Source organism: Triplophysa dalaica, chromosome 16 (assembly GCF_015846415.1).
Source record: "Triplophysa dalaica isolate WHDGS20190420 chromosome 16, ASM1584641v1, whole genome shotgun sequence".
NCBI lineage: Eukaryota > Metazoa > Chordata > Actinopteri > Cypriniformes > Nemacheilidae > Triplophysa > Triplophysa dalaica.
Window position 1 is genome coordinate 21634744 of NC_079557.1, and position 15297 is coordinate 21650040.

General features: G+C 40.7%; 1 protein-coding gene across 2 annotated transcripts in view; it reads right to left on the reverse strand.

Moving 5' to 3' along the window:
* LOC130437794 (transcriptional regulator ATRX-like) overlaps positions 1–15297 on the reverse strand; it is a 40881-nt gene that overhangs the window by 8729 nt on the left and 16855 nt on the right. For both annotated transcript variants that reach the window (XM_056769382.1, XM_056769381.1), the window contains 17 exons: positions 13664–13806; positions 13424–13588; positions 13216–13342; positions 12953–13052; positions 12247–12429; positions 12028–12169; positions 9889–9998; positions 9666–9812; positions 8799–8976; positions 7583–7720; positions 7117–7292; positions 6910–7027; positions 1913–2043; positions 1528–1622; positions 1304–1440; positions 1033–1186; positions 830–930 (listed from right to left, as the gene is read on the reverse strand). In XM_056769382.1, coding sequence (XP_056625360.1) covers positions 830–930; positions 1033–1186; positions 1304–1440; positions 1528–1622; positions 1913–2043; positions 6910–7027; positions 7117–7292; positions 7583–7720; positions 8799–8976; positions 9666–9812; positions 9889–9998; positions 12028–12169; positions 12247–12429; positions 12953–13052; positions 13216–13342; positions 13424–13588; positions 13664–13806 — 2345 coding nt within the window. The remainder of the gene's footprint in view (positions 1–829; positions 931–1032; positions 1187–1303; positions 1441–1527; positions 1623–1912; positions 2044–6909; positions 7028–7116; positions 7293–7582; positions 7721–8798; positions 8977–9665; positions 9813–9888; positions 9999–12027; positions 12170–12246; positions 12430–12952; positions 13053–13215; positions 13343–13423; positions 13589–13663; positions 13807–15297) is intronic.

Here is a 15297-nt window from a genome sequence, read left to right on the forward strand (position 1 = left end):
CTAACATTACAGTCTGTTTTCAATTAGCCTTCTGTGATCTTTTCATTACAAACTGCAAAGCCTTAAGCGAACATATTTCTGTGGAGTAAAGAAGTCAAGGTCTAATCATTTTAAAATGAAAACACAAACATCTGCTCGCAGGTTTAATGAGGAACATGACCTTATCCCACACACTGACACGTGTGTGTGTGTCGTCACGTAACCTACAGCTGTGACAGATATGAGTTCCACATCACTTGAGTTTCAGCTCCATGAACAAACTAAAGCAAAGTGAGCTGGACCCTCGCTGTATACAGACGTCCTTTCATATTTGTTTGATCTACAGCAAATGGATTTCAAATCAAACCCACAGAATCATCCAGAAACAGACCCAGTCAATATAAAACACAAGGCATTTAACTTCTGCTTGACACAGAACATTCACAGTGAAAATAAATGTACAACTGCTTGTGTCTGGTTTGTGAAAAGTAAACACAGCTATATTTAACCTGTTTGATATTACCCAGTATTCATTTACTCCATTAAACATTTCATTCTATTTCTGTGATGTCACGGCTCACAGCTCCGCCCACACAGAGACCTCATGAATAATAATCTGAAACATGGACGAGGAGAGACTGAAAATGATTTGATATGAAAAATAAGAATGCAAAATTGTGTGTGTCCAGTCTTCAGCTGCAGTGTCAACAGAAACACATGTCCTGATTGGCCGTGTGTTGTGATTGATTGTGTTGTGCCACGCCTCTTTTTTCACACCCAGTGTGTACGTTTTGATGGCAGATTATCAAGGGCTTCAAAATGTTTTAGCTCACACGACTCAATCCCTCACCTTTGTACGGTGACGGTTTGCCTTCCTCTTTGGCTCTGCCCGCCAACTCCAGAAAATCTTCAATGAGGTCCAGAGATATGAGCGACTGACTGAACACCAACCTGCTCCACACACAGGACACGACACACACATGAGTGAAACACACGTCCAGCATGCATCACCAGTGTTCACGAGAGAGAGAGAGACGTCTGATCTGTACTCACACTTTCTCCTCTACAGCCTCAGCCATGCGCAGGATTTCAAACAGAAGTGTAATCTTCCCAGAATGCTCCAGCACTTCAGCGTCAGCCTCGGACACAAACTCTTTGTACCAGTCTGGTGACGGGCTGCCGGGCCCAGAGTTTGACGAGGGCCGAACTGAAGAAATAAAAACACCAGACACATGTCATAGCCGTTCTTGTGGAACTCTACATGAGAAAACAAACTTCAGTCTGACAGATCCTCTGTGTGTAAAGGTGATTTATCCAGGCGTACCCTCCTCCGGCGGCTCAGCTCGGTTCCGTCCCTCAGGGTTTCCTCCTCGAGAGCTGGTGTTCCACTCTTTTATCACCTCCAGATCGTCACTGTCATTCTCTGAACTCTGATCTTTACCTCTGCCACGCTTCTTCTTTCTGTGTGTGTGCGTTCACAAACTTACATCAGACACCAAACTGACCAATCACAGATCAGACATGAAGAGTCATGTGATGCATTCAGACCTTTTGGGTTTCTCCTCTTCAGAAGTCAAACTCATGGAGGACTCCTCTGTCTCTGAAGCGATGAACTCTTCCATACTGTCCTCATCAAAGTATCCCTGAACACACAGAAACAGATGATTTCAACATCTACAAAATCATCCCAACAGCTTCAGAGGAAAACATCCAGTTAATGTCCTGATCAAAAATACAGCTGCACAGCATTAAAGACCAACCTGATGAAAACATCTAACAAGAAGATAAAAGAACTGACTGAACAAACACCTGAAATAAACCACAGGTGTATTCTCTGCTACCATTACATCATACTTGAGGAGTGAGTTTCTCTCACAGCATTGATCTTCACATAAGACCACCTGACTAAAGGGGAAGTGGTGATGTTTTTCACCTTGTTTTCTTTACTGATGTAGTCTAGCTGAAGGCACCACGGATGAGTCCAGATTCTGCTGAGCATCTGGAAATCCTGGAAGAGTTTGGTCCCCGTGCGGCCTCTTCCTCCCTCCAGAGTAGAACCCACACCTGCTCAGAGAGACGAGAGATGTGAAAAAACACTTTCTGTGACACTGATAACACATGCGTCCTGCACACAGTACACTGTCTATAAAGAGAAGCAGACTGCATTCAAAGTACAGAACACCTTAAACACTACACAAGAAAAAGAATAACACATATTGTTTTCATCTGTAAAGATCGTCTTGATAGAGAAACATCATAAACTGTTGTTAATCACAGATCCTATTTTTGCGATCTTCCAATAATCTGTGGGAGACATGCAAAGGCTTTAGGTCGAGGGAACCAGCGCAGCGCTAACTTCTGGGCTAGCCTACTCTGAGCCACTCCATAACCTAATAAACATCAGCACAGTTTCCAGCAGTTACCTTTTTTATTTTAAAACTGACTGTGAGTGAGTGTCAGAGAGAGAGAGACAGAGAGAGAGACCAAAAACTTACACTCGCCATCCTCAAACTGTTTAATATCATCTTAAGTACAGGTGTATTTCCCACAATCTGGAACCAAGGTCTCATAACTCCAATCCATAAAAGTGGAGACAAATTCAACACTAATAATTACCGCGGAATATGTGTAAACAGCAACGTAGGTAAACATTCTTAACAGCAGACTTCTCCAATATCTAAACAACCAAAACATCCTGAGAAAATGCCAAATTGGTTTCCAACCCAAATACCGCACATCTGATCATATATACACTCTTCATACCTTAATTGACAAAGAAACAAACCAAAATAAAAGAAAGCTCTACTCATGCTTTGTTGACTTCAAAAAAGCTTTTGACTCAATCTGGCATGAGGGACTTTTTCTTCAGTTGATTCAATGCGGCATCGGAGGAAAAACCTACGACATCATCAAATCAATGTACACCAATAACACATTTGAAGTTAAAATTGTCAACAAGCACAAACACTTTCTCTCCCAGAGTCGTGGAGTGAGACAGGGCTGTAGTCTAAGTCCTACACTATTTAACATTTACATGAATGAATTAGCTGGAGCTCTAGAACAGTCACCAGCACCCGGCCCGACCTTACAAGACACCGAAGTGAAATGTCTCCTGTTTGCAGACGATCTGGTGCTGCTGTCACCCACAAAAGAAGGTCTACAGCAACATCTGGACACCCTGCACACTTTCTGCCAAACATGGGCCCTATCGGTTAACCTTAAGAAGACTCGAGTCATGATATTCCAAAAAAAGCCCAGTAGCCAAAATCAACATCACCGTTTCAAACTAAACAACGTGCCCCTAGAACACACCAAGAACTACACATATCTTGGTATAAACATTAGTAACACCGGAAACTTAAACAAGGCTGTGAATGACCTGAGAGACAAGGCACGAAGAGCCTTTTACGCCATCAAAAAGAATATCAAAATTGACATCCCAACCGTAATCTGGCTGAAAATAATACAATCAATTATAGAACCAATCGCGCTGTATGGAAGTGAGGTTTGGGGTCCTCTCGCCAACCAAGAGTTCACCAGATGGGACAAACACCCAATAGAGATTCTGCAAACAGAAATGTGTAAAAACATTCTACGGGTACAGAGAAAAACTCCAAACAACGCCTGCAGAGCAGAATTAGGACTGTATCCTCTAATCATTAAAATACAAAAAAGAGCTTTAAAATTCTACACACACCTTAAGAACAGCGACACAGACACACTCCATCACAAAGCCTTAAGTCATCAAGAGCTGAGCCCAGAGAGAAACCCCTTCATCCAACTGATCTCACAACTAACTCTACAACCCCAAACATGCCCAAGTCAACCCCAAACCCCAGCCAGACTAAACCAAATGATGAAAAGACAAAAAGAGAAATATGTCAAACACTGGACAGAAGCAACAGCTCAGCAAAGTAAAGTGGAATGCTATCTGTCACTAAAGAGAGAATATAAAGTGTCAGAATAGCTCACAAGCGTATCAGACCCTAAACTAAGAAAAGTGTTGAGCATGTACAGACTCAGTGATCACCAGCTCACTGTAGAGACGGGCAGACACAGACACACATGGACACCGAGAGAAGAGCGACTGTGTCCACACTGCACACACAATCAAGTGGAAACAGAGCTGCACTTTCTCCTCTCCTGTCCCAACTACACACACATCAGAGAAACATTCTTCCCCCAGTTTACAAACTTACACAAAGACTTTGACCAGTTTCAACAAAAGGACAAGATCTCATACATACTGGGAGAAAAGTCAAGAAGCTCAAACCTGCTGCAAGATATGTCAAGTCCTGCCACGACCAAAGAACAACCAGCACAACACAACACAACACAACACTGACAGGACAACACACACAAACTGACACTGTCACCCTTATTGAGAACTTTAATTAAAACTGTTTTTCTGTTTATATTGAGATGTATATACAGTTGAAAGAAAAAGTATGTGAACCCTTTGGGCTTACTTGGATTTCTTCATAAATTGGTCATAAAATGTGTTCTGATCTTCATCTAAGTCACAACAATAGAGAAACACAGTCTGCTTAAACTAATACCGCACAAACATTATACGTTTTCATGTTTTTATTGAACACAACATGTAAACATTCATAGTGCAGGGTGGAAAAAGTATGTGAACCTTTGGGTTTAATAACTGGTTGACCCTCCTTTGGCAGCAATAACCTCAACCAAACGTTTCCTATAGTTGCAGATCAGACCTGCACAATGGTCAGGAGAAATTTTGGACCATTCCTCTTTACAAAAGTGTTTCAGTTCAGCAATATTCTTGGGATGTCTGGTGTGAATCGCTCTCTTGAGGTCATGCCACAGCATCTCAATCGGGTTGAGATCGGGTTGAGGTCAGGACTCTGACTGGGCCACTCCAGAAGGCGTATTTTCTTCTGTTGAAGCCATTCTGTTGTTGATTTACTTCTATGCTTTGGGTCGTTGACCTGTTGCATCGTCCATCCTCTGTTAAGCTTCAGTTGGCGGACAGATGGTCTTAAGTTTTCCTGCAAAATGTCTTGATAAACTTTGGAATTCATTTTTCCATCGATGACAGTCATCCGTCCAGGGCCTGAGGCAGCAAAGCAGCCCCAAACCATGATGCCCCCTCCACCATATTTCACAGTTGGGATGAGGTTTTGATGTTGGTGTGCTGTGCCTTTTGTTCTCCACACATAGCGTTGTGTGTTCTTTCCAAACAACTCAATTTTGGTTTCATCTGTCCACAGAATGTTTTGCCAGTAGTGCTGTGGAACATCCAGGTGCTCTTTTGCAAACTTCAAACGTGCTGCAATGTTATTTTTGGACAGCAGTGGCTTCCTCCGTGGTGTCCTCCCATGAAGTCCATTCTTGTTTAATGTTTTCCTTATTGTAGATTTGTCAACAAAAATGTTAGCATGTGCCAGAGATTTCTGTAAGTGTTTAGCTGACACTCTAGGATTCTTCTTCACCTCATTGAGCATTCTGCGCTGTGCCCTTGCAGTCATCTTCACAGGACGACCACGCCTAGGGAGTGTAGCAACAGTGCTGAACTTTCTCCATTTGTAGACAATCTGTCTTACCGTGGACACATGGACATCAAGGCTTTTAGATATACTTTTGTAGCCCTTTCCAGCTTTATGTAAGTCAACAATTCTTGATCGTAGGTCTTCTGAGAGCTCTTTTGTGCGAGGCATGGTTCACATCAGACAACGCTTCTTCAGAACAGCAAACTCAAAACTGGTGTGTGTTTTTTATTGGACAGGCCAGCTTTAATCAACACATCCAATCTCATCACATTGATTGGACCCCAGGTTGGCTGACTCCTGGCTCCAATTAGCTCTTGGAGAAGTCATTAGCCTAGGGTTTCACATACTTTCTCCACCCTGCACTATGAATGTTTACATGTTGTGTTCAATAAAAACATGAAAACGTATAATGTTTGTGCGGTATTAGTTTAAGCAGACTGTGTTTCTCTATTGTTGTGACTTAGATGAAGATCAGAACACATTTTATGACCAATTTATGAAGAAATCCAAGTAAGCCCAAAGGGTTCACATACTTTTTCTTTCAACTGTATATAGATTTTTACTTATAGACTTTTAATTTTATTCTATCTTAATCTGTATTTCTGCATGTTTATATTTAATCTTGTGCTTTGGCAATGGAAATTTTCTTTTATCATGCCAATAAAGCTCCATTGAATCTGAATCTGAGAGAGAGAGAGAGAGAGAGAGAGGGAGAGAGGGAGAGAGGGGGGGGGTCAGGATCTGTCCGGTGGTCACACATCCACAGTCACAACATCATCACACAGCCGCTCAGAGCTTAGCCCAAATAATGACCCCTTAAAGCTCTTCATTAGATAAGAACGTGGGAATTTATTCACATAGTCCTGTGGACAGCTGCCACTGACTCTCTCTCTCTCTCTCTCTCTCTCTATGAGTTACAGCACTTCTCTTACTTGAGCACAGTAACTTTCAATGATTTTGTATTCACTACACAATTAAAAGATATGAAATGTCACTTACAACCCTTTAAACCCATTTCTGACTGAAACTGAACATTCAGCAGCAGATCATGTCGGTCAGAACTCGATCTTATCCATCAGAATCTGGGTTATTACGGTTAACTTAATGTTGCCTAAACCAAAATGGAGGGGCTAAATTTGTTAACTGAAAATATATTATACCCTAACTAAAACAAATAATGATTGTATTAGTTTAATAAATTAAACCAAACCTATGAAGCAGTATAGAAAACAAATAACCAAATGACGAACGCACATTATGCAGCTGTACAAATATATTTAACGCAAGATATATTTTAAAAAGGTTTTTCAGAGTTGGCACAAATGACATCCTGATGACAGTTGAATACTGAACTGATCTTCTTTAGAAAAGCATCTAGTGTGGTAATAAGTGAACACTGGAGAGTGAACGTCACCTGTGAAATGCTCAAGGTAGTATCGATAGAGTTTGCACTGAATGGGCGTCATTCGCACCGCCAGCACATACTCGTGTTTGGGTGGCAGGAATTTTGTGAGAGCAGTGTAGTCCCTCCTCTGCAAAAGAAGAAATATATACAGCATTCACTTCAGTTGTCTGTGATGTGTAAAGACGAGAACACCAGTGTCATGACGGCCGGGGTTACCTGTACACATCCGGCCAACATCTCATAAAGAATATGAGCACGTTTCTTCATGACGCGGACATCAGTGAAGGTGGAGTCTGCACACTGACCGTTCTGAATGGGGTTTATGAAGCGGTTTCTGAACTCTTTAACTGAACCCAGAAGATTCTCTTTGATGAAGGTCACCATACAGTGATCTACAGAGAGATAAACCACTCCATCAGACTCACACCAACATCATCTACTCGGTCAAACATCACATGTGTTCACTTGAGCTATTAGGCCTACACACAAGACATTACACATGAGCGTTATCTGGTATTATAAACTAGCAATTAATGTTCAGTCATCTCATGTACGCCATTTTTATAAGAAAGTAAATGTGTGCGTTTAGGTGTTAAATACACTTCACATTAAAAACTACACACCCACTCCTGAAAGAGAAACAACAGAAAAGAATCACACACAAGAGAGAAGCCACACTTACACTCGATGAGATTATTCTGCAGTGGGGTTCCTGTCAGCACCACTCGTCGTCGAGTCCTGATGGAGTTCATGGCTTTAGAAACCGCAGACGCTTCGTTCTTCAGCACGTGACCCTCGTCACAGATCACAAAATCTGGACCTGAATCATAACATCAGCATGAGCTCATGTTCACTTGTATAACAGCCATACAACAACCACACAACTACAAACTCTGGATTCTTCCAGGGCTGTACGCTAACTTTTTTGCACACAGCACCGATCCTACAGAGGATTAATGTTGTGTGGCACAGGCCAAACAGTTGGAGCACAAGCATACGTCTGATATAATCTTTAAAATGACTCAAGAGCAAGTCATCTCATAAGTAGACAAGTAACTGATAAAGCACATTAACGTTACACTAATGGATAAATTGGGGCCAAATTATTTTTTTTCTATTTAATTGTTCGGAGTTCTGTATTTTCAATGATTTACTATACAGTAATAATTACATTTGTCCATAAAAATACTGTATACTTAAGAATTGTACTGCAGTTTAATGTAGTAAATACTGTAAACTTCAGTTTATAAAGTTATTACGAGTTAATTACTTTATCATCTGGTTCAAATTTAGCAGAATTTTATTTTGGCTGGTTGTCGCGAAGACGCTTGAGCTTCAGTGTCTTTGTAAGTATCTTCACTCAAACAGTGAAATGTTCGTAAAATAAACTCAGAACAACTCTGTGGATGAAGTTCAAGTGTTCATGTCCTCGTATAGTGAGATATAGACAAATTCACAAGTGTCACGCTTGTAACATGTTTAAGTGTGCATGTCATTCACTCATAGACACACAGAACAAGCAGAGGACATATTTAAACAGTAGAATTCTGCTTTCGTGATTCCATCCATGTTTACCCACATCGTACAGATCATGAGCTCTAGATAAATGGACTAAATGGCGGCAGGAAAAAAAAGTTTTATTGCAAAGACTAAATAAAAACTGAAATAAAAATTGGTGCGCCATTAGTTAACCTCACACACGAACAAGCACAATGACAAACGCACTTCACACAAACAGGCGGCTCCGTCTAATGCTCATTCAAATCACGTGTGCATCACTATTACATTTATTTGTAGCATAGATCGATTTTTTTGTAGCATGTGTGACATTTAACGTTAAACCCCTTTCTTCTGAATCTGACGGACATGTGTCCAGGTTTGTTGCGTGTGAAGTGCACCTGGATCAACGAGAGTTTTCTGGAAGATTTCCTTCAGTTTCTTGCTCTTGATGTTTCTGCCCTGCGTCAGGTTCCGGTACATCTCATAACCAATGATTATGACGCCGCCGTCCTCCTGCCAGCGCTGTAGAGCGTATGCTCTCTCCTGAGGTCTCTTCACCGTGGCCAGCTCTGACACCTGAAACATGACACCCATCATCACACTGACTCTTTATCACATTCTCATCTGCATCTGCTTGAGGACAATGCACATCATACAAGAAAAACAGCAAAAACATTCTTCTCAAATACAGCCTTTACCATCAGAGTAACAAATCATTTACTGCACTAGACCACATCTGTAGATATGGTAAGTGAAGCAGTCTGGGTCATATGGTCTGATAGTATTGGCACATAAATGATATCTCACTGCTAAGAAAAGCAGAAGCCTCTGATTGGACACAAAAGAAGGCATCTCCTCGTTCCTGATATAAAGCTGATAAAGCATCACCATCTGAAGTGATCTGACAGCTTTTTTTGGTTGAGGAGCACGGGTTTAGGAAATGTGTTTCCATCTTAGTGTGAACACAGCATTACACACACCAGGGGACCTGAATAAACCTCCAGATATATTCATATGATAATACTGATGATCATTCCGGGTATGCCAAGCTCCAGAAAGTTTTCGAAATTGATGAGTGAATGAGCACTAATATTCTTCCTGTAATAACACTATAGAGGGTCTGCAGATTCATCACATTAACATTCATGGGTCTGAAGTGGTTTTCCAAGGCATGATGTAATACTACAGGAACTGATTTGAAACAGACCCATAAGGACAGAAGAGCAATGGGAAGATCTATGCATGATACAAGACCAAAGCTCTACCTCTAAACTCTCCTCGTCCTTCAGGCCCTCCTGCCACTTAGAGAACTCATTCAGCCAGTTGAGCACAGTGTTGAGAGGACAAACCACCAGAGCTGTGGAGAAGTTCAACTTCTCACACAACAGAACAGTGTGAAGAAACGTCACCACCTGTAGGACACACGGAGAACAACACCAGTGAAAGAACCCACCTGCATTCATCAGATTTACCTTCAGAGTGACTCACCTGCAGGGTTTTACCCAGACCCATACAATGAGCCAGAATACAGCCGGAGCCACCAGACTTCTCCACCTTTCTTACAGACTCACAACAGCAGTCCCACATAAACTGAACACCTGTACACAACACATCACAACATCATCAAAACATGCAAGATGCAACAACACAACAGTGAATTTATTCATCATCTGAATGGATGGAGATCAACGCGTCACGATGTCACTCACACTGAGCAAATGGGCTCAAATCAATGTTTTCCGCTTGCTCAGCGGGAGACTGCTGATTAGCTCACGCTTCTGTCAGTTCCATGAACGTTGCTTTATTAGAATGGTCTTTCTCTTTCTAAACCATGTACAGTTCTGTATTCTACCTTTCTCTTCCTTTTGTTTTCTCTTCCTGCCTTAGAACATTGCAACGTCGTAAAAATTGCTATAGAAATCAAACCGAACTAAATTGTGTAAAGAATATATTGTGAAAATATAAACTTGATATTTATTAATATTGATTGAAATAAAGTCTGAAATTTGATATCCATTAATTATCTTATTATTGACATGTACACACACACACACAGAAGAAGAGAAACACAGGTAAAATATTATGCAAACTATCAATTCCTATATGGGGTAGTAATAATTCACGCAACAAAATGTTACATTTAAAATAATCTTAGCGAGCAAAACGAGTGCAGCAAGTGTGCAAAACTGAACTGTTTGTTTATGCACATCTCCAAGCGCACGGACACAAAGCCACCTGGGGAATGACATTTCTGAACACAGTATCATATCAAACAGCACAGTTTATCAGGAGCATTAGCATTTCACATATTCCCAGAATAAAAGTGCACGAATTTAAAAATTCTATCCAAATCCGTCTTGATTAGGGATGCACCGATACTACTTTTTCCATTCCGATCCGATTTCGATATCTGAATTCTGCGTATCGGCCGATTCCGATTCTGATCCGATACTAGCACTGTTTTTCATGATCAAAGTAGACTTGCATATTTTAACTTTTATTGCCAGAGGTGGATAATTAAGCATGTTTAGTTTCAAGTACATTTTAAAATATCTGTACTATATCAGAGTACTTTGGACAAAAAATCCTTTCCTACAGTATGAAGCACATCATACTTATGTTTTTTTTTTTTTACTTTAAATCCATGAGTACATTAAAATCTACCATTTTCCTTTACTTAAGTATTTTTACTTAAAAGTATGATTTTTTTAAATGTAATTAAGTGCTGTATTAAACTTAAAAATACATACAAAACAAAAATGTGATCTCATAAAGCACAGATACTTACAAAATGTTTAACAAATAAATCTCTGTTTATTACACAAAGCTATCACAATATAAAAGTCTCCAAACTCGCTCATGCACATCCTGGACACAAAATGATGCGCTTAATACATTCGCTTGTACGTTATTTAAAGTCATGCGCATTGGACGCAGAATGATGCTCTTAATGCACCCGCTTCACTCACGAGCATCCCGGATAGAGATGATCCTGATGTCGCGGGGATCTTTGCTTCCCAAGTTCAAAACAGTTATAACACAAAGAGAATATATATGTTATGTGTTTAAATCATAGAACATTGAATCCATCCTAAAGTTAAAAGTTATGTATGAATGACGCATAACATAGACCGCTTCCAGTGCTTGAATCTAATAACGTTACACTCAGCGAGTGCTGTCTCCGGCAAAATGCATTTTAAACAAAACCAAAGTCTATTATCTAGTGATTATGAAGAATATAGAAAACTTTGGAACGAGTAATGTCCTGACTGTTCCCGGACACACGCATGCTGGATTGAGATTGACAGATGACCGCACCAGCAGAGGTCAGAGTTTTTTATTTATGCTATATTGGTTTATTCCTCGCATAAAGAGATCAAAATACATGACATCGAAAACAGTGCATGACACAGTTTATGGTAATTTCCTGATAGATAGTCCTTTTTGAAGCTTTATAGTAACATCCTCGGGTATCGCAACGGATCGGACTGAAGAGAACCCGTCAGTCCGATCCCCTATCCAGCAAAAAAGACCCGGATCGGCCCCAATTCGGATCCAGAGTATCAGATCGGTGCATCCCTAGTCTTGATTAAACTAGAGGTAAAGGTATATGGATCAACCGCTTACCGTCCACTTGATGTGGTTTGAGTTTGGTCACCAGATTTCTGTGAACCTGCAACAGCGGCTCTTTGGTCTCCTCATCTTCATCCAGCACCAGTTTAGTGGTGATGGGACATGTGACCTGTGCTGACTCCTCCACTACAATCGTCTGTAAACAAGCCTCCGTGAGTTTAAACTGAACAACATGACTCTGAACAAACCTCTCATGAGTTTGAGTTTGTCTACCTCTCGGAGTTTCTCTCTCAATCGCTCTCTCTCTGCGATGCGTCTCCTCCTCTCCTCTTCTTCTTTCAGAGCGTCTCTGGTCTCTGTCCGCAAGTTGTCGTCTTTAAGGATCTTGCGGATCTTCTTGCGGCCTTTGGGTGTTCCTTTCTCATCACCGTCCTCGTCATCCTCCTCGTCTCCACTCTGTGCAAGAGCAAATCAGAAGAATCATCCACACGCTCTCTTCTCTATTGAAATGTAACCTAGGGTTGGCCGTTTTGGAGAGGTTAGCATGAGCGAGAAATCTAGCTTTTAGCATGTGATCGGCCCGAATGCAAAGACTAGACAAGCATTATACAGCCCTGTGCCTTCCACAGAATATATATATATTGAGCACCTACCCTGCCTTTAATAATTCATCAGTCATTTTGTGTTTTCTCTGCTTTTAACCAATGAATCACATTAAAGACCGTGCGAGTTAAAAAAGTGAAACGTGTGTAAAAGCATCTGCTATTGTGTTGAAGTGTTAATCAGACACAGACACTATATGTGACATCACATGTGTAGTGTCAACACAACATTGTCATTCATATCTCCGTCTATACTTCAGGCGCTAGGTGCCCTGCACGCATAAGCAGCATGCAAAACGCTCCCTGCCAACTGAAAACAATTCAAAAGAAGTGTGTCTAACAGCAAAAGACTGTCTGACCGGGCCCTAATACCGTACCTTTTCATCTGATGATGAGTCTTGAACTTTAATACGCCGTCGTTTCTTCTTCTCTTTCTTGTAGCTTCTCTCTTTGTCCTTACTGGATTTTTTGGATGATCTACAAGGATCATTTGACATTACTCATCCCAATCCCTTGAAATATTTATGTTTCACACTTAAACATGACAGCACAGAGGACGAATAATGCATGGCCACAGCGTTTCCTGAGCACACACAAACACACCATGACATTATAAACCTGATGACGTCTGGAGTCTTACCGTGTTTTGCGTTTGTTACTCGCCTCACTGTCCTCATCCAGACTGACAGCTTCACTGAGGGCCGAGGCGTCACTGGAGGCTGAACCAGACTGCTCAAAGTCTGAATCTGAAGAGTCATCACTGCCCACTACACAAAACCATTAAAAACCCCAATCAGACCAGCCCGTGGAGTCACATGACCTGTGTTTCCTTCAGAACAGACACTGACCTTTCCTTCGGCTTTTTTTATTTCTCTCCTTCTTGCTTTTGGTTGTCGTCGCATCATCAGAGTCTCCTTCGCTTACCGTCAGCTTCTTCCTCAGCAAATGATGACGGCGTCCACGCTTCTTTACGTCAACATCTGAGCCGGAGTCTGACGTCTCGTCGTCTTCTTCTGCGGAGACAGTCACATTCACCTCAAACACACACATCATCGATACGCCATGTTTTACTAACGGTGTTAGATTACCATTTGCTTTGCTAGCGTCCTCATCATCATCTTTGTATTTCTTTGTCGTCTCTTGGTCCAGGTCGTCTTCTGATGATGATGAAGACTCAGCTCCAGATGAGTAGTTGGCTTTGATCTGAGCCAGAAGCATTCTCTTGGCAATCCTTATAAAAGACACATTAACAAAACAAACATTACAATTGAAAAACCTTAAAATGTTTATGTAAACTTTTCTTATGCTTTTCTACATAGTTGAGTAAGTTGAGTGTATAATCAGACTTTTTAGTTTACATGACCTTCACCCTCTTGTCATTCTGATCTTTCTGTCACTGGTAAAACAATCTGTAAGCCATCCATCATTTTAAAAAATATGACTACATTTAGGTCTGTATCCCTTTTCGTCCAAAACTTCATGGCAACACATCATATTTAAAACATATATATTCAATAGCTATAGGCAGCCAGCACTTCTTGCAGCAAATCACTTTGATGGTTCATCAGTAAGCCGACAGATCAACAAAATCTTCAGACAGGTCATTCATGTGCACATTAAAAACAAAAGTAAGCACAATTCCCAATGTACTTCATAACAACGGCCTTCACATTGATTAGGCAATAAGTCACCAATCAGATGATACAATTACAAAAAAATATAAAACAATATTATGCCTATAATTTAGAATGAAGTTGCCTGGTTAATTTTGCAGATCAGCTGTATTATTACACATCAGCTCTTGAATGAATGACGTCTGTTGAAACAGTGACACCTCCTGGTGTTTAACAGCACGACACCACTAGCGCTTCAAAGCTGCGTTTATTTGTGTAAAACAACACTAACCTACCACAACCCGCGTCAAAAACATTTTAGAAGTCATTATAATACATCAATTTTTTTTCTTAAGTGAAACTTTTCCATCTTCAAAATGATCGGGGGCTTTTGGCAAAACATAAGTAGCTTAATTTAAGCCCCCCCCTCGCAACGCCGCTGCTCTGAACGTGACCGCGGTGGGACCAATGACAGCTGACAGACCATCTGACATGTGACCTCAAGAAAAGGTTTAACTATCAAAGCATGAAAGGGTGTTTATTAACAATAATAAGGTGTTGCATTATTTTGAACCCTACCATAGTAAACATTAAGCTATACTACAGTGTTTTCTACATTTATCAATGCACTATTGTAGTTTATGGAGTTTTTAGGAAACTCTGGAATTGTTAATAATGACCATCTGTGTGGTGTTTTGGTTGGCCATCCATCTCTTCCGTAACATGATCCGAGCTTTTCAGAACAGTCCATTGGGTGCCTCGTCATTTATTTGTGTTAAGCTATACAAGCACAAAAACTTAAGTTAGTAGTACTACTTAAAACGTTTATAAAATCTATATATTGCTATTAAGATATAACAGCACTGTGCAGTGTAAACACTTTATACTAAGGCGAGTAAAGCTCATCCTTTTCACTGTTGCATGAAGTCTATACTTCTAAAATTTAAACTTCATAATGTTCCGTATCGCGGTTCTGGGTGAGTGAAGGATTATGTGAAACTGTTGAGAATTGTCCAATCAAATGAGGTCAAACATGTAAAAATCAATATTGATTCGCTATGAAACGAGCCAATAAGAGATCAGCCTCAAGTCACCTGCCAGCCAAAAGT